This window comes from Somniosus microcephalus, chromosome 6 (genome assembly GCF_052327205.1).
Source record: "Somniosus microcephalus isolate GS21.2 chromosome 6, FLI_Smic_1.0, whole genome shotgun sequence".
Taxonomy (NCBI): domain Eukaryota; kingdom Metazoa; phylum Chordata; class Chondrichthyes; order Squaliformes; family Somniosidae; genus Somniosus; species Somniosus microcephalus.
Window position 1 is genome coordinate 190955292 of NC_140992.1, and position 23875 is coordinate 190979166.

At 45.3% G+C, this 23875-nt stretch overlaps 1 protein-coding gene across 1 annotated transcript; it reads left to right on the forward strand.

The window, feature by feature from the left end:
• Positions 1-3001: 3001 nt before the first annotated feature.
• Positions 3002-19609, forward strand: LOC147116279 (sperm microtubule inner protein 8-like). Its single transcript, XM_085991067.1, has 7 exons — positions 3002-3281; positions 5861-5922; positions 10084-10279; positions 14375-14436; positions 14543-14607; positions 14698-14730; positions 18100-19609. Exons 1-7 carry the CDS (start codon positions 3101-3103, stop codon positions 18128-18130), a joined length of 630 nt encoding a protein of 209 aa, XP_085847193.1. The 5' UTR covers positions 3002-3100; the 3' UTR covers positions 18131-19609.
• Positions 19610-23875: the final 4266 nt, after the last annotated feature.

Consider the following 23875-nt stretch of genomic DNA (forward strand, 5'->3'; position numbering starts at 1 on the left):
TGATCTCTGGTTGTGTTTTCCTTTAGTGATCACTAATTCAACATTTAAACTGACAAATCGCAGTCAGTCAGGGTGATCTGGTAACCGCAGCACAAGGGCTTTGGGCTCCTGCCTTGGATCCCTGAATGCAAATTACAATCTGAGGATGGCTGGTAGCTGGCTGAGTGCGATAGGCTCTCCGCCAGGAGTCCACTACTGCTTTGTCTGGGACAGTGGGAGGGGAGAAGGATTTGACTTAGCACGCTACTGCTCCTTACGTTTCTTCATCATGTGCACCCTGACACATTGACAAAGGAGCAGCAAAGAACTGTCCATGGAGGTGAACTTTGGCTGAACTTTTCCATCCTCATGAATAGAGGAGTAATGTGGATCTAGTGGGTTAAAGAAAGTTATCCTACCAATCCTGTGCTATTTGACTGGCTGAGGCTTTGCAACAAGTGACGCCAGGGTTAGAAACACAGAAACTAACTTTCTGAGGAATTTTTGCTCCACTTGGTTGAGTTATCTCCTCATGTTGTTCCCTACAGTTCATGATGGGTGCTGCGCCTGAGTTATAAATGAATGAGCCAGAATATTCATCAACACTTGAGTAGGCTGGTGTCGGGTTAGGCCACAGAGACCCATTAAAAGGTCCTTTTTACATAATTAAAACTTGCTTTTATTTTTATTCACCCAGCTTAATTCACGCTCCTTAATCTTCACTTCCACTGAGGTTGGGGATTGGCTTGAACCACAGTGGTGGTATCAACCCAACAGTATTTTGAAGCAATGTTTAATATACGTTCCACATCACAAGCCAGGCGATTCAAGCAGAATAATCATGAAAAACATCAATATGGAGTTTATTCCATTCGGGATCAGGGTCAGTTGTATCTTCAGCACTGGTGACTTGTTTGACCCTCTCACTTGTAGTTTACATTCTATATTCACTGGTTGGATGCTGAATACTCCTTACTTCATACGCTCCAATTAACCTGCTACTTTCCTCCTGCTCCCTATGCAGTAACCCTACTTCCAGCCAAGAGTAGGCAACACAACTGCTCAGAAAAGTGAGATTGCGAGCAGGGTCCCATTTATACCCACTCCCTCCATTGTGTGTTTTTAAAAATTTATTCTCAGGATGTGGGCATCACATGCCAAGGCTGGCATTTATTGTCCATCCCTAGTCGCCCTGAGAAGGGGGTGGTGGGCCTTCTTGAATCACTGGGTGGCGGTTTTTAGACAACTGAGTTGCTTCAGAGGCCAGGTAAAAGTCAACCATTTTGGCATGGAACTGGAGTCCTTCCCTAAAAGACATTAGTAACTAGTTGTTTCTTTACAACAGAGCCTGTTATGATGTGCATACATCATGCAACTTCATTAAATGAAGTGATTACTTTGGCCTGAATGCATACAAGGGCTTGAAGATGTGAGTGAAGGAACACTTCCAGCAGCGTCATGGTCACTTTTACTGATATTGTTTCCATAGTTTTATTTAACTGAATTCAAATTCTCAAACTACTATGGTGGGATTTGAACTCACCTCCTACCAGATTGTCAGTACAGACCTCTGGATTGCTCGTCCAGTAACATAACCACCATACTACCATATCCATTATGGTAGTGTAGTATTTATGGGTTTCCCCCACCCCAGCAAGGGAAGCCCCTCTGGGTACCAGTGAGCAGGTGAGATTTCGGGGTTGATTTTCAACTTGCTGCCTGGGCATAAAATTGAAATCAATGGAAATGAAAATTGAGTAGCTTCTATAATAGGCAGCCGGGTGAAAATCTACCACTTCATGTCCTCTACTGTAGCCCCTCAAGGTATTATTGAACCCATGTGCCAGACTTAAACTAATAGCTTCTATCACTAGAACTATTATCATGTGGCGGAACCATCAGAGGATTACGGACAATTGTATATAATTCCTTTTACAGCAATGTAGTACAGCTGGGGGCTGCACCTTTAATGTATCTGTTAACTGTACTAGGGCTTCTTTCCTGTACTCCGCGTGATGACGTCACGCCATCCGTCACGTGATCTCTCAATGGCGGGAAGAACGTGATGACGTCAGAGCTCGGAACCTTCTAGCAGTAGAGCTCGGAACCTGCTAGCAGTTGAGCTCGGAACCTTCTAGCAGTTTCCAGAGAGGCTTTCAAGCAGACCAGACCTATTTGCACTGTATCCTACAGTTTCCTGTACAGCTTCGTTTGTTCATTAAATTTTATTGTTTTTGATTTTCTGAGTCGATCTCAATTCTTCGGCTAGGAACCCCAGTTCCTACAATCAGTTATACATTTAAATAATCCAGATGCACGGTTATTCAGCATTCTTTGAGAATAAGTAACATTTTGACAAACCGGGATATGTAATGATCTTTGACCCGACCCTGTAATAAATCTGTGTGTGTCTGTCTCGAGCTGTCTGTGAACATGTTTGTCTGTCTTTGTGTGCGTGTGTCCTTCTGTCTGTGTCGGGTTGTGTGTGTGTGTGTCTTTCTGTCTGTGTCTTCTGTGAGTGTTTGATAATTGGACCTTTTTAAAATTATTCATTCACAGGATGTGGGTGTCGCTGGCAAGGCCAGCATTTATTGCCCCATCCCTAGGTGGTGGTGAGCCGCCTTCTTGACCCGCTGCAGTCCGTGTGGTGAAGGTACTCCCACAGTGCTGTTAGTGAGGGAGTTCCAGGATTTTGACCCAGCAACGATGAAGGATCGGCGATATACTTCTAAGTCAGGATGGTGTGTGATTTGCAGGGGAACTTGGAGGTGGTGGTGTTCCCATGTGCCTACTGCCCTTGTCCTTCTAGGCAGGAGAGGTCTCGGGTTTGGGAGGTGCTGCCGAAGAATTGATTATAGCCCGGTGAAATTTTAAATGAAATTTAAAAAAAAATATTGGGCGAGCCACTAATTGTTGAAACACTTAGATATTTAGAATTGAGAAATGAAGGTTATAGGCTGCCTGTTGAATGACAAGACAGCAGGGTCACTAACTAGGTAACAGTGAGCGTCACTCGGTTGCTAAGTAACTGTGTGACTCCTTGGATACAGAACGCTGTGGGCCATGAGGGAGGCGCTGAGACCCCGGTGGGCTGAGACTCCGGACAGAGCCGTGCAGCCGGATGCCCAACACAGCGGGAGATAACAGGCAGGGGCCGGGGGCGCCCTGGCGGGTTAGCCTGGCGGGGCAGAAAACAGCCCTGTACCGCCCGGACCTGCCCACCCTTCGCCGCATGAATATGGATGACGAATCCGGCAAACTACCGGAAGAGCACAGCCGGAACACCACCAGATGCAGCGCAGGTAAGAGAAGCGGTGCGGGGGCAGTGCACGGCCAGAGGGAGGGGAGGTAGGAAGGAGTGGGAAGACGGGATAGGAGAAGTAAAAGGGGGAGGGGAAAAGGCGAGGAGGAAGGGTGAGAGAGGAGAGGGAGAAAGATTAGAAAGTGGGAGGGAGAAGAGAGGAAGCAGAAATAAAGCTAGTACCAGTAATGGTGAGCATTAAACTACCGGATTGTCCTAAAAACCCGATAGCAAAATACTGCGGATGCTGGAAATCCGAAATAACAACAGAAAACGCTGGAAAAACTCAGCAGGCCAGGGCAGCATCCATGGAGAGAAAGCAGGTTTAGGGGCTGGGAAAAGGGGGAGGGGATGAAGAAAGAGACTCGGTTTCACAGCCACATCTCTTTCCTCATCCCCATCTCTTTCCTCATCCCCTCCCCCTTTTCCCAGCCCCTAAACCTGCTTTCTCTCCGGATGCTGCCCTAGCCTGCTGAGTTTTTCCAGCGTTTTCTGTTGTTAGTCCTAAAAACCCATCTGGTTCACTAATGTCCTTTAGGGAAGGAAATCTGCCGTCCTTACCCGGCCTGGTCTATGTGTGACTTCAGACTCCACAGCAATGTGGTTGACTCTCAACTGCCCTCTGCAGTTCAAGAAGGCAGTGCAACACCACCCTCTCAAGGGCAATTAGGGATGGGTAATAAATGCTGGCTTTGCCAGCGAGGCTCACCTCCCACGTATGAATAAGAAAAAAGAAAGAAAGGGGGGGGGGGGTCACCTCTCACTCACTGCTGCTTTGAAGGGTGCTGTATGTGAGATGTGTCTCAAACCTGTTGCCACTGGGGTGTGTCCTCAGCACAAAAGTGGCTGCAGTTCTGCAGTACTTGTGAACACAGCCCAGGTGATTGGCCTCAAGGACAGCTGGTGTAGAAAACAGAAAACCTGTGCCCAATCTATGTTGCACTGCCTCGGAAGAGCTTTGTACTGGCAACAGGTGCCAGAAGTGGAAAGGAATTAACATCCCTCACAAAGTGAGCACAAAAATCGGCCAGAAATACAGTTCTGTTGTTCAAAGGTCTAAAAGATGCAGAACAGCCTGTTGAAAGTAATATGGCCAAATATAAAGGTTGCCAGAAATTTATAGGGCAATCTTATGAGTCTGCATTCCTGGGCACAGCTTTGCCCACAGGCAGGTCAAGGTGGGTCCTTAGTTGTTGAGAGTTTAAGAGATCAGCTGGGCATGGTGTGCCAGTTATCAATGTACAAAGTACCACGTGAGCACAATATAAACTGGCTGAAAATTATATACATGTTAAAATATAGCTCAATTAAATATAACTCAAAATATAGAAAACAGCCGCAAACTTACTGTGCTTCTCCACTAATAAAATGGCCGACTAAGACGCCAAGTATACTGTCAGTATAATGTTGATGCAAGGTGGTTTAGGGTGTGCATCGATGTAGAATGGGAAGTATAACTCGGGAGACTGCTGAACATACTGAAGCCCCAAGATGTGAAGCCATCTCACACTGGTTTGCATTGAGACAGAGTGGAGTCTAACTGCAGCTTAATTTGCTCCCTTCACTTCAATGGGCTGGATTTTGTCAGCCCCGAGAAGGCGGGTATGGAGGTGGGACAGTGGGTAAAGTTGCAGAAAGTGGGGGTGGATGGCAAAATCTGCCCCCATCCCGTCTCTGTGCCCTTTTGCCAGGAGGCGGGAAGATATCTTGCTTTGGGTCCCATCTCCTCGACGCGGGAAAGGGATTAAATCCTTTTAACTGCCTGTTAACAGGCAGAAAAAAGGATTAGTGCCATTTTACCTTTTCAGGTGAAGGCTTCCCGACCTCGGAGAAACCCACCGGGTTGGAGGAGACGAGTAGAGGTCTGCAGGGGGCCTGAAAGTGCGATGTAGAGGTGAGTGATGGGTGCAAGTGTGGAGTGGTAAGTATGTGAGGTGAATGTTAAGTGTTATAAAATGTTCACTTACCTTTGTTTCTGCCTGCAGCCTTCAGCCACGGTGGTTCCGGAGTCCCGACATCTTTGTTGTAGATTTCACAGACTGGCTGTTGGATCCTCCGATCCAACAGTCATCTGCTTTCTACAAAGTAGAAAGGTTTGATGAGTCCTGAACACAAGAACTCATCAAATTACACAGAATGTCAGTGTTTGACAGCTTCACAGAGATGTCAAACGCTGACATTTCTTCTTTCAAGAAGTCTTGACAGATGGCACGTCAGACGTTGACGTGCTCTGTCAGTGACTTCCCCCTAATTGGCCTGCTGAGCCCGCAGGGCGGGCTTAACAAGGTCAATCAGGGGAAAATCCCTCTGGTTGGCCAGAACATGATAGAGGCGGGACTGAGACCTGACAAGCAGCAGTCCTGCCTCCAGCACGTCTCCATTCACAAAATCCAGCCCAATGTGTCTGCTTCAATGCAAGCAGCTCTCACTTAAAGGGAAACTGCAGGACTAACCCAACTGCTAGTGGCTCTTCCTTTTATGCTTTGATTTTGCTTGTCAAAGATGGGCTGGGAACAGACATTCTTAGTGTGGATTTCTGTATTGCATTGACTAATTTTTCGACACTTTTATTGTTTTTAGATGATTTCACAACTTCTTCCTTTACCCTGTTTGACCATCCCAAAAGAACCCATGCAGCACTGGTGAGTGATTTTCATTTGAGTCCATGTTGAGTATAAGTAACATTGTAGCAATTAACCACGGAGGATGGACACTGTACAGATCAGTCACAGGCCAAGCCCAAGCTGTACAAATCAGTGGCAGGATCAAGCTCAGCCTGTACAGATTGGACACTCTGGGCTGGATTTTACCAGCCCTGAGGAGGCGGGTTTGGAGGCGGGACTGCTGGGAAAATCCCAAAAAATGGGAGCGGGTCCCAAACCCGCTCCCAACCCACCTCCAACCAATCTTCCCGGGAGTTGGGTCCCCGATTTGCGCAGAGACCCGATTCCTAGCGGCGGGAAGAGGATTATAGCCACTTAACTGCCTGTTAACAGGTAGTTAAGAGGCTTTTTCCAATTTTTTGACTGCTGCTGCGGGCTTCCCGACGTTGGGGAACCCCGCCAGGGTAAGTGCTGTGGCTCTGTTGGTGTTTGGATGACAGCTGCAGAAGTGGCGTGAAGGATGCAATGGGACACTGGTTAGTATCAGAGGTAAGGACATGTTGTGAAAGTAATTTTTAATTTGTTTAGATGTTTCTGCAGGTGACAAGCTGTGAAGTGTTTGTGTAGCCTCATCTCATTGGGAGAAGTGACAGATGGCTTCTGCAATCTCAGCTGCAGCTGCCATCTGTTTTATCCTAAGGAGAGAGTAATTGGAGAGCCTGGGGGCAAGGGCTCACCTTTGGACAGTGATTGACAGTACCTCAATGCTGTCAAACATTGTCAAATCATCTGTCAAACAAGTGTGGTGCATATGCCTTTAAGAAAACTGGCAGATGAAGCGTCATCAACTGATGTCATCTGACACCTGCTCTCCCTTAATTGGCGGGCTTAACAAGGCCAATCAGGGCAAAATAGCATCAGTTCATCAGACGTCGCTGGGGGCGGGACTGGAACCCAGAAGGCAGCAGTCCCGCCCCAACTCGTCTCGGTAAGTAAAATCCAGCCCAGAGACCCACACGAGACACATACATCCAGTGCCGCAGGAAACAGTTGAAAAGTTTTGTCACAAAGACTGTCATTTACATTTTCTTACGCAAGTCTTAACTACAAGTATACAACCTACTAAACCATCAAAAGGGCTGCAGTTATTGGACTGCAGCAACACACAGATTGTTAATCAAAAAAGGTGACCACCACCGAATTACTCACATTGCAATCCATTCACCTTCCCAGAATTTCACTCATCATAATCCATTCACCTTCCCAGAGAATCTCTCAATGCAATCCATTCACCTTCCCAGAGAATCTCTCAATGCAATCCATTCACCTTCCCAGAGAATCTCTCAATGCAATCCATTCACCTTCCCAGGGAGCCTCTCATCGCAATCCATTCACCTTCCCAGAGAATCTCTCAATGCAATCCATTCACCTTCCCTGGGAACCTCTCATCGCAATCCATTCATCTTCCCAGAGAATCTCTCATCGCAATCCACTCACCTTCCTAGAGAATCTCCCATCACAATTCATTCGTCTTCCCAGAGAATCTCCCATCATGTGATGGGAAATTCACTGGGATGGGAGATTCTCTGGGAAGATGAATGAACAATGAAGGGAAACTTATTCAGTCCTTTTGCCTGTATCCCCTCCCCACTGCAGTCCATTCGTGCCCAGTATATTTTGCACCTGGTTCCCTGCCATTACCCAGTTTCACTTGAAACTGTGCCTATTGTCCTGAATGCCCCATTAACTCTGATCTTTCCCCATCCACCCATCAGTCCAACAGTGTCATGCTGGTTGTTCTAGACCCTCACTCTCTGGACCAGTACAACTTCCAAAAGGTGTTTGATAAAGTGCCACATAATAGGCTTGCCAGCAAAGTTGAAGCCCATGGAATAAAAGGGACAGTGGCAGTATGGATATGAAATTGGCTAAGTGACAGGAAACAGAGAGTAGTGATGAACGGTTGTTTTTCGAACTAGAGGAAGGTATACAGTGGTGGTCCCCAGGGCTCGGTACTAGGACCACTGCTTTGCTTGATATATATTAATGACTTAGACTTGGGTGTGCAGGGCACAATTTCAAAATTTGCAGATGACATTAAACTTGGAAGTATAGTGAACAGTGAGGAGGATAGTGATAGACTTCAAGAAGACATAGACAGGCTGGTGGAATGGGCAGACACGTGGCAGATGAAATTTAACACAGAAAAGTACAAAGTGATACATTTTGGTAGGAAGAATGAGGAGAGGCAATATAAACTAAAGGGTACAATTCTAAAGGGGGTGCATGAACAGAGAGACCTGGGGGTATATGTGCATAAATCATTGAAGGATGGCAGGGCAGGCTGAGATAGTGGTTAAAAAAGCATACAGGATCCTAGGCTTCATAAATAAAGGCATAGAGTACAAAAGCAAGGAAGTTATGATGAATCTTTATAAAACACTGGTTCGGCCTCAACTGGAGTATTGTGTCCAATTCTGGGCACCGCACTTTAGGAAGGATGTGACGGCCTTAGAGAGGGTGCAGAAAAGATTTACAAGAATGGTTCCAGGGATATGTGTCGGTGCAGGCTCGATGGGCCGAAATGGCCTCTATCTGCACTGTGGGGTTTCTGTGATTCTGTGATGAGGGACTTTAGTTACGTGGATAGACTGGAGAAGCTGGGGTTGTTCTCCTTAGAGCAGAGAAGGTTGAGAGGAGATTTGATAGAGGTGTTCAAAATCAAGGGGTGTCTAGCCAGAGTATATAGAGAGAAAGTGTTCCCCTTGGCAGAAGGGTCGAGAACCAGAGGACACAGATTTAAGGTGATTGGCAGAAGAACCAAAGGCGATATGAGGAAAAAAAAATTTACGCGACGAGTGGTTAGGATCTGGAATTCACTGCCTGAAAGGGTGGTGGAAGCAGATTTAATTGTGGCTTTCAAAAGGGAATTGGATAAGTACCTGAAGGAAAAATTTTGCAGGGCTACGGGGAAAGATTGGGGGAGTGGGACTAGCTGAAGTGCTCTTGCAGAGAACTGGCATGGGCCGAATGGCCTCCTGTGCTGTAACCATTCTATGATTCTATGTTTGCCCTCTAGCAGAGCTACCTCCAGATGTCATAATGTGATCCCTGATAGGTGTGACAGATATACAGTACACTGATGTACTCATTCACATCAACAGTTCAATTGCAGTTATTTATACCTGTAAGGGTTGATATGGTGCTGGTGCTCCAGAGCACTGTAGGAGTAAATTTTCAATGTCATGCTTCTGGCAGGGAGCCTTGCTAACCAGCAATGCCTATCAGAAATTCAGACGTGCACTGGGGGTGCACCATTTTCTGACCATTATTGGTGGAAAATCATGTGCAATGTGTGCCTAAATTCTCACTATGTGCAGCGGGCAGATGAAGCTCCCTGATAGGAGCACAGAGTTGAAAAATTAACCCCTGTTGTGGAATAGCAGGATCCGGTTTCATGCCCCTGGTTCCCAGCTTGGGTAGAGGGGCATAGAGTGGAAAAACAATAGAGAGCAAGAAAAGAATTGCCTATTTAAAGCGCCTTTCATGACCTCAGGATATCTTAAAGCGCTTTCCAGCCAATGAAATACTTTTAAAGTGTAGTTACTGTTGTAATATAGGAAACACAGCAGCCAATTCGCACACAGCAAGTTCCCACAAACAGCAACATGATAATGACCAGATAATGTTTTTCAGTGATGTTGATTGAGGGATAACTATTGGCAAGGACACCGGAGAGAACTCCCCTGCTCTTATTCAAAAGAGTGCCGTGGGATCTTTTACATCCACCTGAGAGGGCAGACGGGGACTCATCTGAAAGACGGCGCCTCCGACAGTGCAGCACTCCCTCAGTACTGCGCTGATGTGTCAACCTAGATTATGTGTGCAAGTGTCTGTAGTGGGGCTTGAACCCACAACCTTCTGACCCTGAGGTGAGAGCGCTTCCACTGAGCCGTGGCTGACAGTTGATGAGAGGGACAGCCTCCATGGCCTTCACTCATAGCATTCAGTTACAGGAGAGCATTGTTAGAGGCCTGGGAGCAAGTTGTCCGTCCATCCGCCCGCCCTTTCATTTAGGGACGATATAGGGCTGGAATAGCTACAAAGGGAATTAAAAGAAAATGCAAAACATAAAGCAATGTGAAACGCAGTTCATTTCTGTGGGATAGCATTGATAATAATTATTCCTGTTCTATCCAGTTATTTGCTCATGCCGGAGGATCGCTGAGTGCAAGCAACAAGTATTCTCCTGATGGAAAGCGGTATATGATTCCTAGCATTCACATCGAGAAACCCTGGAGCCACTACAAGCCTTTGGTCACTCAGGCCTCATGGGACTGGTCTCATTTCGTATCGGAGTGTGGGGAATTTGTGCTTCCCAAAAAGGACAACAAAGGTGAGCTTTAAAGAGTACAGTTGTTGCAATGACAATTTTTTATTGTTTTGCAAATTTTTAAAACCTACAGCCTGTTTACATCTTAGTGTCGCTATCATAAGGGGAACCCTGAGAAGCTCAGATCCCCTTCTCCCTATTTTATTTGTGCCAGTTTATTAGCGCAGTGCATTACAACATAGAATTGTAACCAAGTTAAACCCACTGTCACTATTTTTTAGCCATTTAGGCACTGAAGGAGTTTATTGTAATTTAGATTAAAATGAAGATTGCAAGTCAAATTTAGCTCTCAAGGGGTTAAATTCACAGAATTGCAATGGTGGAGTGTTGGATTAGAATTCAGACTAAGCACCTGATCCAGATTGCTTGATACAGTGGAAGCTCGTTCAGACATTCCAGTGATGATCCACACCTATTTTTGTTGAGACAGTGCTATTCGTTTGGTCCCAGCAGGACATAGGCCTGGAATATTTGGTCGGGTTGACGGTGAACTGGCAGCATTCGCCATCATTCCACCTTTGAAACTGACCGCATCTTCGGGATTGGGCGCCTGCGCAGACACATGCAGAAATCCCGAAGTTGGGGTCTGTCAATCACATCTCCGAAACTGGCTGTGCTGTGCCGCCCCCCCCGAGCCGGCAATCAGTGAAATCTCGCAAATCAGGGAAACGGATGAAAACCTCGGCTCTACCGCAGTAATTACGCTGTTAAATTCCCCACTAAATGTTAGACCCAAAGGGATTAAGTGTAACTGGGGTTTTAGCAGTGTATTGACTGCTAAACAAATGTTAAGGGTCTGGAAAACTAATTGTAATGTTGCGCAGTATGAAATTTGTCCATTTTAATAAAAATTTAAATTTAAGAAACTTTTCAAAAAATATATTTTAATTTTTTTAAATTTTTGTCCATCTTTATTTCAGGTTTGCATTTTCCCCATGTGAGAGCCCCAATCTTTTTTTGCTCTCTCTAACTATTTCAAAAAAGTTAGAATTTTAAAGGCTTACTCACTTTCTTGTTCGCTGTCTGTGAGAATTCTGCCTTTTGATTGGCTGCTTAGACAGCTTGTTGACATCACATCAGTTCAAACAAGGGGATCCCCATTATGTTCTGTTGAATTGAATCGTAGGTCGGAAAACCCGAGGTTCTCGACAAAGGGATTGTAAGGTCCTTGTGCGGAGCGTACTTTGAAGCCGGCAGCAAACGCCTTCACCTCGCTGCTGACCGCAAATTCCGAGCCTTAGTTTCGAGCGGACCTCTGTCCAGGAGGCATGGTTGCTGATTTAATTGGCAACTCCCCGATAGGGAGAGAGTCAGAGGTCAAACTGCTGACTTCCTGTCCAACTAGGAAAACAAAAGACAGAAGTGCGCGTTCTACTTGGTGAGTTCTAAAATATATGCTTCATCAAGACAGAGTCGATCAGGTCCAGAGGAAACTTTGGTTAGGTAAGTTAATTTAGCCTACTAACGGGGACAGTGTGGTGTGTTTTGTTATTTTCTATATTACCAGGGGGTTTAGTAAATTAAGTCAGATTGAGGTGAAATTCACTACAGATGTTACTCTGCACGTTTGCTTAATAATTATGAAATATGGCAGCTTGTTGATTTGCATTTGGCCTTGTCTCCGTAACATGTTAATAAGCCTGCCTTTCAGAAGATTGGAGTAGCGCATGTGGAGGCGACTTGTGAGATTACAGTATCCAGTTCACATAATGAGGGATTTCATTGTTTTGCTCCTGGGTCATGCTATTGTATGACTAGATATTGGGCAGTAAAGGTAAACTGATCGTAGGGGATACGGGATCCACTTGCGGGACGGAGCAGAGACACTGAACCTGAGAGATTACCTAGAGCAGACCTAAAATTTGTAACACCCACAAAAGGAACAAAACCTCTTGGACCCTTTCACAAATTTACTTCGTAAAACTGTACTTGCACAATATGCTTTGGCAATATATTAATTTAAAATGACTGATTTTAAGCATGTTATTCAGAGATTTTGGTGCCCAAAATTCTCCTCTCACTCATACTGAGAGTTCCTGGCCTAAGCAAGCCCATCCTATCCAACATCAAGTGGAGGGAGGGAGTTCTCATAGCCAGAGCTTCTCTAACAATGACTTCTCTTCCCATCCCCGGACTGTCGCCTCTTGAGTTCCCCAAGGATCCATCCGTGGTTCCTCTTTCTTATCTACATCCTGCCCTTTGACAACATCATCCGTAGACATGGGGTCAGCTTGCACATATACGATGTCGACACCCAGCTCTACCTCCGAATTGTCGGACATCCAGTCGTATTTATGAACCATACTTTCCTCTAAATATTGCGAATACTAAGGCCAAAAACCTTGACTCACCCCTGACTCCATCCCCTCCCTGGCCACTGTTTGCAACCTTGGTGTTCTGTTCAACACTGAGCTGAATTTCCAACTCCATATTTTTTTTTATTCACAGGATGTCGGCGTCAATGGCAAGGACAGTATTTATTGCCCATTCCTAATTGCCCTTGTGAGCCATCTTCTTGAACTACTGCTGTTTTTTTTGTAGCAGACAACTGAGTGGCTTGCTAGGCAGTTAAGAATCAACCACATTGCTGTGGGTCTGGAGTCACATTTCAGGCAGACAGGGTAAGGATGGCAGATTTCCTTCCCTAAAGAACATTAGTGAACTAGATGGGTTTTAACAACAATCTGGTAGTTTCATGGTCACTTACACTAGTATTTTATTCCAGATTTATTTAATTGAATTTAAATTCCCCAGCTGCCATGGTGGGAATTGAACTCATCGTCTCCAGATCATTAGTGCAGGGCTCTAGATTACTAGTCTAGCAACATAACCACTGTGCTACCGTACCCATATCTGCATACCTCCACCTCTGGAACATTGGTCAATCCCTACTTCAGCCCATCTTCTGCTAAAACCCATCCAGCCTTACAACCGCTCCCCACAAACTTTCTTTTCTTTTGATTTCAGCCTATTGTATATTAAACCTCCTTTTGTCTCACCATTGATGGCTGCACTTTTAGCCGCTCTGGCCCATGCTCTAGAATTCCCTCCCCAAAGCTCTCCACTCCCCACCTCCCTCCTTAAATTGATGGCTGCACTTTTAGCCGCTCTGGCCCATGCTCTAGAATTCCCTCCTCAAAGCTCTCCACTCCCCACCTCCCTCCTTAAGACCCTCCTTAAAACCCACCTCTATGACCAAGCTTTTAGGCTCTCCTCCTAATCTTTCTTTGGCAGGGTGTTCATTTTTTTGGATTATGTCTCTGTGAAGTCCCTTGGGATGTTTTTCTATTTCAAAGGCACTATATAAATGCAAGTTGAATGTGTTCCCACTCCTGATCACTGTCTAGTGAATCCTGCTGGAAAATGCACTATATGTAGATGTTGGATGACGGCAAGCACTGGCTTGCCAGTGGTGCTCTTATGGTTGAATAACCCGCCGACGGCTTACGCATGAAATTAGGCACTTGGGTAAGGTGGGCTTCTGTACCTATAAAGCCACACCCCAGTGTGAGTCAGCGTCTTTAGCAGTGGAAAGGTTCAAATTGTAGGTGTTACAAACAATCAGTAGGTATGCATCACTAAATTTAATTAAAAAGGGAAAACTATAATTGCTGGAAATCGTAAATAAAAACAGAAAATGGTGGCAATACGCAGCAGGTCATTCGGTATATGTAAACAGAAAAGACAAGTTGTGACATCAGAACTGGTTCATGACAAGGGGAAGCAACTGAATGTCATAACCTGGGATTTCTCTTTACAGATGAGAACTGACCTGCTGTGTATATCCAGCATTTTCTGATATAGAAAAGTTTGTATTTAATATTAATAACACAGACAACTTGTATTACATTATAACTGTTAATATATCTGGTATAATAGTAAAGTCTATGTACTTTATTTAATGCAGACAGCATGTATTGGATTATAATGATTGGTCGATATTATATAATAAGTTGGTGTACCTTATATAATAACACATTGTAACAGTTAAGTTTATCTGATACATTAGTACAGTCAGTGTGCTTAATACAACACAGCATGCATTATATTTTGGGTGTGTCCACTGACCAGTACCTTATTTTTTGCTGTTCTTTTTAGAGCTACACTACTCTGGTTACGCAGTCAGATATTTGAAACCCAACATTACCCAGTCCTGGAAGGTAGAGTCAAAGTTTAATTTCCTTTTCATGTTTTATGCCTTGTGTTGCTTTATTATATAAATCCCCTGTTAGTATTTTTAAATGATCACTGCGTGTCCCCTTTCAGTGCTACCTTCATTCGGAGCCTTCAGTGAACAACTATGACCAGAAGCCCATCCCGATCAACACTCTGTAAGTCCCGATAAAGATTGTTCCATCAAATTGGTGCCAAGTTTTATTCTAATCCTCTTACTTACAATGATATTTTCCCCCCTTCAACAGCAACCGATACAGAACGTTATCCAGTCCATTCAGGTACTTGTGTTTGACTTTGTAGCACAGCACTCTTAAGATGTCAGTGTTGTCTCTAGTTTACAATTCACTTTATACTCACTGTCTTGTGGTGCCACAGGAACATATGCCTCAGTTATACTATTGATATCAGTGTAACAGTATTGCCAACACTTGCAAGTTTGTTAACAGCTCACTGACTTTTGTGGCCACTTGAGTGATTGAAGGGCGAAAGAGATAAAGAGGAAAAAAGTATCTTCTTATATCCCAGTGAATCATGTGCATTAAAACACTAGCGTGAATCATTAACAAATTTATAAGTATAGGGCTGGTGATACTGGTACATCTGTTGGATTAGTGTGAGCAGATGGTATAGTTACACTACCTCCCTGCTCTCTTCAATTGAGATAAGAAGCTCAACACTATCCAGGACATTGTGGTCCGCTTGATCGGCAGCCCATCTACCACCTTATACATCCACTCCTTTCACCACTGGCGCACCATGGCTGAAGTGCATACTATACACAGGATGCACTGCAGCAACTCGCCAAGGCTTCTTCGATAGCACCTCCCAAACCCATGACCTCTACCACTTAGAAGGATACGGGCAGCAGGCGCATGGAAAAACCATCACCTCCAGGTTCCCCTTCAAGTCACACATCATCCTGACTTGGAAATAGATCGCAGTTTCTTCATCATTGCTGGGTAAAAATCCTGGAACACTCTACTTAACAGCACTGTGGGAGTACATTCACCACACGGACTGCAGCAGTTCAAGAAGGCAGCTCACTACCACCTTCTCAAGGGCAATTAGGGATGGGCAATTAATGCTGGCCTTGCTAACGATGTTCATATCCCAAGAATATTTTTTTTTAAATGGTAGAATGGAGACATACTTAAACACAGGTATTCAGCTGCCCTGTCCCACACTGACCACCTGGGACCTGCTGCCCTGTCCCACACTGACCAACTGGAACCTGCTGCCCTGTCCCACACTGTGACCAACTGGGACCTGCTGCCCTGTCCCACACTGTGTCCAACTGGGACCTGCTGCCCTGTCCCACACTGACCAACTGGAACCTGCTGCCCTGTCCCACACTGTCCAACTGGGACCTGCTGCCCTGTCCCACCCAGACCAACTGGGACCTGCTGCCCTGTCCCACACTGACCAACTGGGACCTGCTGCCCTGTCCCACACTGTGACCAACTGGGACCTGCTGCCCTGTCCCACCCAGACCAACTGGGACCTGCTGCCCTGTCCCACACTGACCAACTGGGACCTGCTGCCCTGTCCCACACTGTCCAACTGGGACCTGCTGCCCTGTCCCACCCTGTCCAACTGGGACCTGCTGCCCTGTCCCACCCTGTAACCAACTGGGACCTGCTGCCCTGTCCCACACTGACCAACTGGGACCTGCTGCCCTGTCCCACATTGACCAACTGGGACCTGCTGCCCTGTCCCACATTGACCAACTGGGACCTGCTGTCCTGTCCCACACTGTGACCAACTGGGACCTGCTGTCCTGTCCCACACTGACCAACTGGGACCTGCTGTCCTGTCCCACATTGACCAACTGGGACCTGCTGCCCTGTCCCACACTGACCAACTGGGACCTGCTGCCCTGTCCCACCCTGTGACCAACTGGGACCTGCTGTCCTGTCCCACCCTGTGACCAACTGGGACCTGCTGTCCTGTCCCACACTGTGACCAACTGGGACCTGCTGTCCTGTCCCACACTGTGACCAACTGGGACCTGCTGTCCTGTCCCACACTGACCAACAGGGACCTGCTGCCCTGTCCCACACTGTGACCAACTGGGACCTGCTGCTCTGTCCCACACTGTGACCAACTGGGACCTGCTGCCCTGTCCCACACTGACCAACTGGGACCTGCTGCCCTGTCCCACACTGACCAACTGGGACCTGTTGTCCAGTCCCACACTGACCAACTGGGACCTGCTGCCCTGTCCCACATTGACCAACTGGGACCTGCTGTCCTGTCCCACACTGTGACCAACTGGGACCTGCTGTCCTGTCCCACACTGACCAACTGGGACCTGCTGTCCTGTCCCACATTGACCAACTGGGACCTGCTGTCCTGTCCCACAGTGACCAACTGGGACCTGCTGCCCTGTCCCACACTGACCAACTGGGACCTGCTGCCCTGTCCCGCACTGACTAGCTGGGACCTGCTGTCCTGTCCCGCACTGACCAGCTGGGACCTGCTGTCCTGTCCCAGAATGTGACCAACAGGGACCTGCTGTCCTGTCCCACAATGTGACCAACTGGGACCTGCTGTCCTGTCCCACACTGACCAACTGGGTCCTGCTGCCCTGTCCCACACTGACCAACTGGGACCTGCTGTCCTGTCCCACCCTGTGACCAACTTGGACCTGCTGTCCTGTCCCACCCTGTGACCAACTGGGACCTGCTGTCCTGTCCCACACTGTGACCAACTGGGACCTGCTGCCCTGTCCCACACTGACCAACTGGGTCCTGAAGTGTGTTACACAAATGCACAAATATGCACAAGTCATGCAATCGGTGTGCCCTGTTGTAAATGCCATGTTGAGACTATACACCACCACTACATTAGTTTGCAAAACCAATGCACGGTTTTCCTCTTCTGTAAACAAAAAATGTCTAATTTTTAAAAATGCTTGTTAATTGTTAATGTTTGTCAGCTTTCCTATTCCAGTGTGTAATCTGTTTGTTTGTAATGACTGGCTTCTTCACATGTCAGCCGTGGCTCATTTGTAGCACTCTTGCCTCTGAGCCACTAGGTTGTGGGTTCAAACCCTGCTTCAGGAACTTGAGCAATAGTCTCGGTTGACACTCCAGGGCAGTACTAAGGGAATGTTGCACTGTCGGAAGAGCCGCCTTTTGGATGCTGCATTAAGCTGAGATCCCGTCTGGCTGTGACAACACCCTGGAAGTGGTCTGCTCTGGATATCTATAACTCACTGCTGGTATACCAGACCATGTGTACGATACCCAAGACAGCACCAAGCGATGTATCCTATAATTCCTGAGGTGGCTTCCCAGCTGAATCTAATCCCATAATCACCTGATCCACACATGTGGTGTGGGGGGTGGGGGGGGACATGGCACTGGATAGCGATCAGGAGTGAGAACCCTGGTGGATCATTTCTCCTCCTTAGCCCAGGGGTGCTGAGGCTACTTGTAGCACCTTTATCTGAGCTGCAGCTAACGTGGCACAGCGGGTAACAATCCTCTGACCTTCTGGTCCGTGTGGCTAAGATCTACACCAGCTACCACAATTGCATCTTAATGTTACAAGCGGTTAGCATAACTCATCCTATGGTGCCTTTGTTTCTATTCTGACTCACCTAAGTCTCAGAATCGCCTTTAATGGTAAATTATGTTTTATAGTCGTACTTCCTTCCAGCGACCTTGGTACTAAAGTGCATCGCGGGTTCGGAAGCTTTGAGCAAGAAGCTGTCGCCACGGAAGCTGTGGCCAGATTTGCTGCAGGATCTGGAGCTGCTAAAATAATTTCATAGGAGTAAACAATTCTCATTCAATATTAAGAGCGTATTTTAATTTTCACTGAGTAAACAGTGTAATGGAAGTGACCTGTGCTGGTGCTTTTCCTTTAGCGATCATGCATCCCAATAACTTGCTGAAGCCCGCCACAGTGCATGATTGTAAATCGTTTCCATAGAGGTGCATGCGGCTTAGCCTCAAATTCACTCACATTCTGCACCTTGGGCTCAAGGCAGAAGAGAATCACTCCTCGCTTCAGCACACGTAGTATAACACGTCACAGATTTCAAATTTCAAAACTGAGATGGATAGATTTTTGTTAGGCAAAGGTATTAAGGTTACGGAACCAAGGTGGGTAGATGGAGTTAAGATACAGTTCAGTCATGATCTAATTGAATGACGGAACACACGTGAGGGGCTGAATGGCCTGCTCCTGTTCCTATCATTACCCGCCCATGAGATAGAAATGTACAGAATCTGAAGAGACCATTGTGCTCTATCTAGCCAGTCCCAAAAGTCTGTTCTGTATATTCATCACCTATGCTTACCTCAGAATTCCCTTTACGCACAGCTACACAACATACACTTTATATCACACATGGACTGCTTTGCTCAGCAGCCGTCATACTAGGGAAAAACACCAGTGCAGCAAATTATTGTAATACAAGTGCAGGGCAGTATGTAGTATGGTGCATTGTTAGGATAACATTTGGTTTAGGGGATATAAAGGGGTCCTCGATATTCGACCGGTATAAAACTGTCTGAAAGGTACCATTTAGTCTTGTTAGCTGGAAAACAAAACGCAAAGCACCATGGAATGCTTGACTATGTTAACCCTTTTTTAAAAACTAAAACCAACATAGATAGATTTAGGTAACCAAGGACATTCCAAAGCTCCACTCGTAAATTACTCCGAGTACATGTTTGGAGGAGGCCTCCTGAAAGAGATAAGGGTACAAAGGCACATTGATAAGGCCTTTGCAGACAGGTCTTGGAGAATAGTCAGCTGGCTGCAGAGTTTGACTAGGGCTTTGTTCACTGAAGCCATGTCTTGCTGAAGATGCCTGCCTCCTTATTTTGATAACAAGAATAAGAGATAAGCTCATGAATGCGAAGTTAGAATGAAGCCTTTGCAGCCCATCAGCTTCTCACTGATGTATTCAGGGGGTACTCGAGTTCGAAGGACAGGCTTAGTAGTTGATTGATTAACCATGTAAACCAATGAAGTATCAATATTCCCATGTTTACACCCCATTAGTAATAAGTGGGTGTTGTCTAATAAACTGTATAAACTAAGCTGTATTGTCACTTTTCCTCTGAGAACGGTGTCTCTGGCTAAGGGTAGCTAAGACGGTTCTCCCGTGTGCACTCGTAATAAAACTATTGATCTGGGTAACACCTGAGTCTGTTAGCTTTGTTTTACCATCCAGATTTTCCTCGCTTACATGCATGGAGCACAGTACTGTAGGTGGCTCTTTGGTGCAGGGTGTTACTGTAGTAATGCGCCATGGTGTTCACACTGCACACAGATATAGTGAGAGTTGTAGGTTTAGCGTAGCACCCTGTAGGTACTGTACTGACTTGTTCTGGTTTGAGAGCTACATTTAGTTCCAAATGCTTTTATCTGAGTTACATTTCGAAGTTTCTCCCAGTGCACCTGTAACCAACATTATCGGAGAAGCATCCCAGTTCAGAGGAAGTGACTGGTCTCCACAGTGGGGAGGAATTTATTAATAAAAACCATAATATTATCTGCAAGGTAACTTTATGACAGTGCATGAATGAGGGAGTAACTTATACGCTTTCTTTACACTTGTACTTCTCATCTAAATTTTGCCTTGTGATGCACTGAACCTCCTGTTATAGTGAACTTAGGTACATTGACTCTCCTGTTATAGTGAACACAGGTACGCTGAATCTTCTATTATAATGAACATGGGTACACTGAATCTCCTGTTATAGTGAACTTAGGTACATTGACTCTCCTGTTATAGTGAACACGGGTACGCTGAATCGTCTATTATAATGAACATGGGTACACTGAATCTCCTGTTATAGTGAACACAGGTACGCTGAATCTTCTATTATAATGAACATGGGTACACTGAACCTCCTGTTATAGTGAACTTAGGTACATTGACTCTCCTGTTATAGTGAACTTAGGTACATTGACTCTCCTGTTATAGTGAACACAGGTACGCTGAATCTTCTATTATAATGAACATGGGTACACTGAATCTCCTGTTATAGTGAACATAGGTACATTGACTCTCCTGTTATAGTGAACACGGGTACGCTGAATCGTCTATTATAATGAACATGGGTACATTGACTCTCCTGTTATAGTGAATGCAGGTACACTGAATATTCTGTTATAGTAAACATGGATATGGTGAATCTCCTGTTATAGTGAACACGGGTACAGTGAATCTCCTGTGAAAGTGAACATGGGGAACAGTAGCATAGTGGTTATGTTACTGGACTAATAACCCAGAGGCCTGGACTAATGATCTAGAGCTGTGAGTTCAAAACCCACCACTAGCAGCTGGGGAATTTAAATTCAGTTAAATAAATAAATCTGGAATAAAAAGCTAGTATCAGTAATGAAACTACTGGATTGTTGTAAAAACCCATCTGGTTCACTAATGTTCTTCAAGAAAGGAAATCTGGCATCCTTGCCTGGCCTATATGTGACTCTAGACCCACAGCAATGTGGTTGACTCTTAGTTGCCCTCAGAAATGGCCAAGCCAGCCACTTATTCAAGAAGGTGGCCCACCACCACATTCTTGAGGACAGTTAGAGATGGGCACTAAATGCTGGCCTTATCACATCCAATGAATAAGTTAGGATTAGGATAAATTAGGTAAACACCGACACTGGGCCGAAAGGCCTGTTTTCATGTTGTAACTTTTATGTATTTCTATGCAAATGGTTGACTGTCCTTGCAGGTCTTCTTGGATCAGATGGCGCACTTGTTGAACGAGTGCTCCTGTGTCATGCCCAGGTAGTTGATTCTATTGCAGTGCATGGGACTGTACCTGCTGATTAGTTTTTAACAAGGAAGTAACCAGCTCAAGTAAGGTTTTTGCTAATGTTCATTAATCCATTTTGGAATTCTCAGCACCTTTTAGCATGGCTGACTAGTCCATCAGTACTTCCTACCTTCACTCTTTACTCAAAAGCCTGGTGTGGGAGAAATGGGTTTTGCTTCCTGGGACACTGGCATCAGTACTGGGACAGGAGAGAGCTGTTCCGTTGGGACGGACTTCACTTGGCCAGTGCTGGGACTAGAGTCCTGGCGAATCGAATAACTAGGGCTGTAAAGAGGGCTTTAAACTAATTAGTGGGGGGGGAGGTTTTAAGAGAGCGAAAAATAAAAATGACAGCGGAGAAGGCAATAGAGCAAGGTAGCAGTGGGGGAATTAAAAACCAGAGCGTGTCAGGAAGGGACAGAATGTATATAATAAAGGTAAAGTAGTAAAAGGGGTAAAAGCAGGAATAAATTGTCAGAAAACATATTTGAAAGTTCTTTATCTGAATGCACGCAGCATTCGTAACAAAATAGACGAGTTGACGGTGCAAATAACTACACATGGGTATGATCTGGTGGCCATTACGGAAACATGGCTGCAAGATAATCATGACTGGGAACTAAACATACAAGGGTATTTGACAATTAGGAAGGACAGACAGGAAGGAAAGGGAGGTGGGGTTGCTATGTTAATCAAGGATGGAATCACTGCAATAGTCAGAAATGATATTGGGTCAAAGGATCAGGATAGTGAAATAGTTTGGGTGGAGATAAGGAATAAGAAAGGGAAAAAGTCACTAGTGGGCGTAGTCTATAGGCCTCCTAACAGTGGCAACTCTGTTGGTCGGAGTATAAATCAGGAAATAGTTGGGGCTTGTAATAAGGGAACAGCTATAATCATGGGGGATTTTAACTTTCATATTGACTGGACTAATCAAATTGGGCATGGCAGCCTTGAGGAAGAGTTCATAGAGTGTATTAGGGACGGGTTCCTTGAGCAGTATGTAACTGAACCAACCAGGGGGCAGGCAATCTTAGATCTGGTCCTGTGTAATGAAACAGGATTAATAAAAAATGTCCTAGTAAAGGATCCCCTTGGAATGAGTGACCATAATATGGTTGAATTCCAAATTCAGTTTGAGGGTGAGAGAGTTGGATCTCAAACCAGCATACTGAGCTTAAATAAAGGAGACTATGAAGGTGTGAGAGTAGAATTGACTAAAGTGGACTGGGAAAACAGATTAAAGTGTAAGACGGTACAAGAGCAGTGGTCTACATTCAAGGAGACATTTCACATCTTTCAAGATAAATATATTCCACTGAGAAAAAAGGGGAGTAAAAGAAAAGAGAGCCATCCGTGGCTTAGTAAAGTAATAAAGGATAGTATCCGATTGAAAACAAGGGCATATAAAGTAGCCAAATCCAGTGGGAGGATAGAAGATTGGGAAACATTTAAAAGCCAGCAAACAATAACTAAAAGATTAATTAAGAAAGGGAAGATAGATTATGAAAGTAAACTAGCAAAAAATATAAAAACAGATAGCAAGAGTTTCTACAGCTATATAAAAAGAAAAAGGGTGGCTAAAGTGAACGTTGGTCCCTTAGAGGATGAGACCGGGAAACTAGTGGTGGGGAACATGGAGATGGCAAAGACGTTGAACAAATATTTTGTATCAGTCTTTACAGTAGAGGACACTAAAAATATCCCAACACTGGACAAACAGGGGGCAATTGGGGGGGGGGGGAGGAGCTAAAGACGATTAAAATCACTAAGGAGATGGTATTCAGTAAAATAATGGGACTTAAGGCTGATAAATCCCCCGGACCTGATGGCCTACATCCTAGGGTCTTGAGAGAAGTGGCGGTAGGGATTGTGGATGCATTGGTGATTATTTTCCAGAACTCCCTGGACTCAGGAAAGGTCCCAGCAGATTGGAAAACTGCTAATGTAACACCCTTATTTAAGAAGGGAAGTAGACAAGAAGCTGGAAACTATAGACCAGTTAGCCTAACATCTGTGGTTGGCAAAATGTTGGAGTCCATTATTAAGGAAACAGTAACAGAGCATTTGGATAAACATAATTTATTAGGACAGAGTCAGCATGGTTTTATGAAGGGGAAGTCATGTTTGACAAATTTGCTCGAATTCTTTGAGGATGTAACATACAGGGTGGATAAAGGGGAACCAGTGGATGTAGTGTATTTGGACTTCCAAAAGGCATTTGACAAGGTTCCACACAAAAGATTACTGATCAAGATAAGAAATCACGGGATTGGGGGTAATATACTGGCATAGGTGGAAGATTGGCTATCTAACAGAAAACAAAGAGTTGGGATAAATGGTTCATTCTTGGGCTGGCAATCAGTAACTAGTGGTGTTCTGCAGGGGTCAGTGCTGGGACCCCAACTCTTTACAATCTATATTAACGATTTGGAGGAAGGGACCGAGTGCAACATATCCAAGTTTGCCGACGATACAAAGATGGGAGGGAAAGCAGTGAGTGAGGAGGACATAAAAAACCTGCAAAAGGACATAGACAGGCTAAGTGAGTGGGCAGAGATTTGGCAGATGCAATATAATGTTGGAAAGTGTGAGGTTATGCACTTTAGCAGAAAAAATCAAAGAGCAA

Coding starts and splice junctions, on each gene's coding strand:
- LOC147116279 (XM_085991067.1), top strand. CDS start 3,101: ATGCCCAACACAGCGGGAGATAACAGGCAGGGGCCGGGGGCGCCCTGG. Junction 14,437..14,542: donor ACATTACCCAGTCCTGGAAG/GTAGAGTCAAAG, acceptor GTCCCCTTTCAG/TGCTACCTTCATTCGGAGCC. Junction 14,608..14,697: donor CCCATCCCGATCAACACTCT/GTAAGTCCCGAT, acceptor CCCCTTCAACAG/CAACCGATACAGAACGTTAT.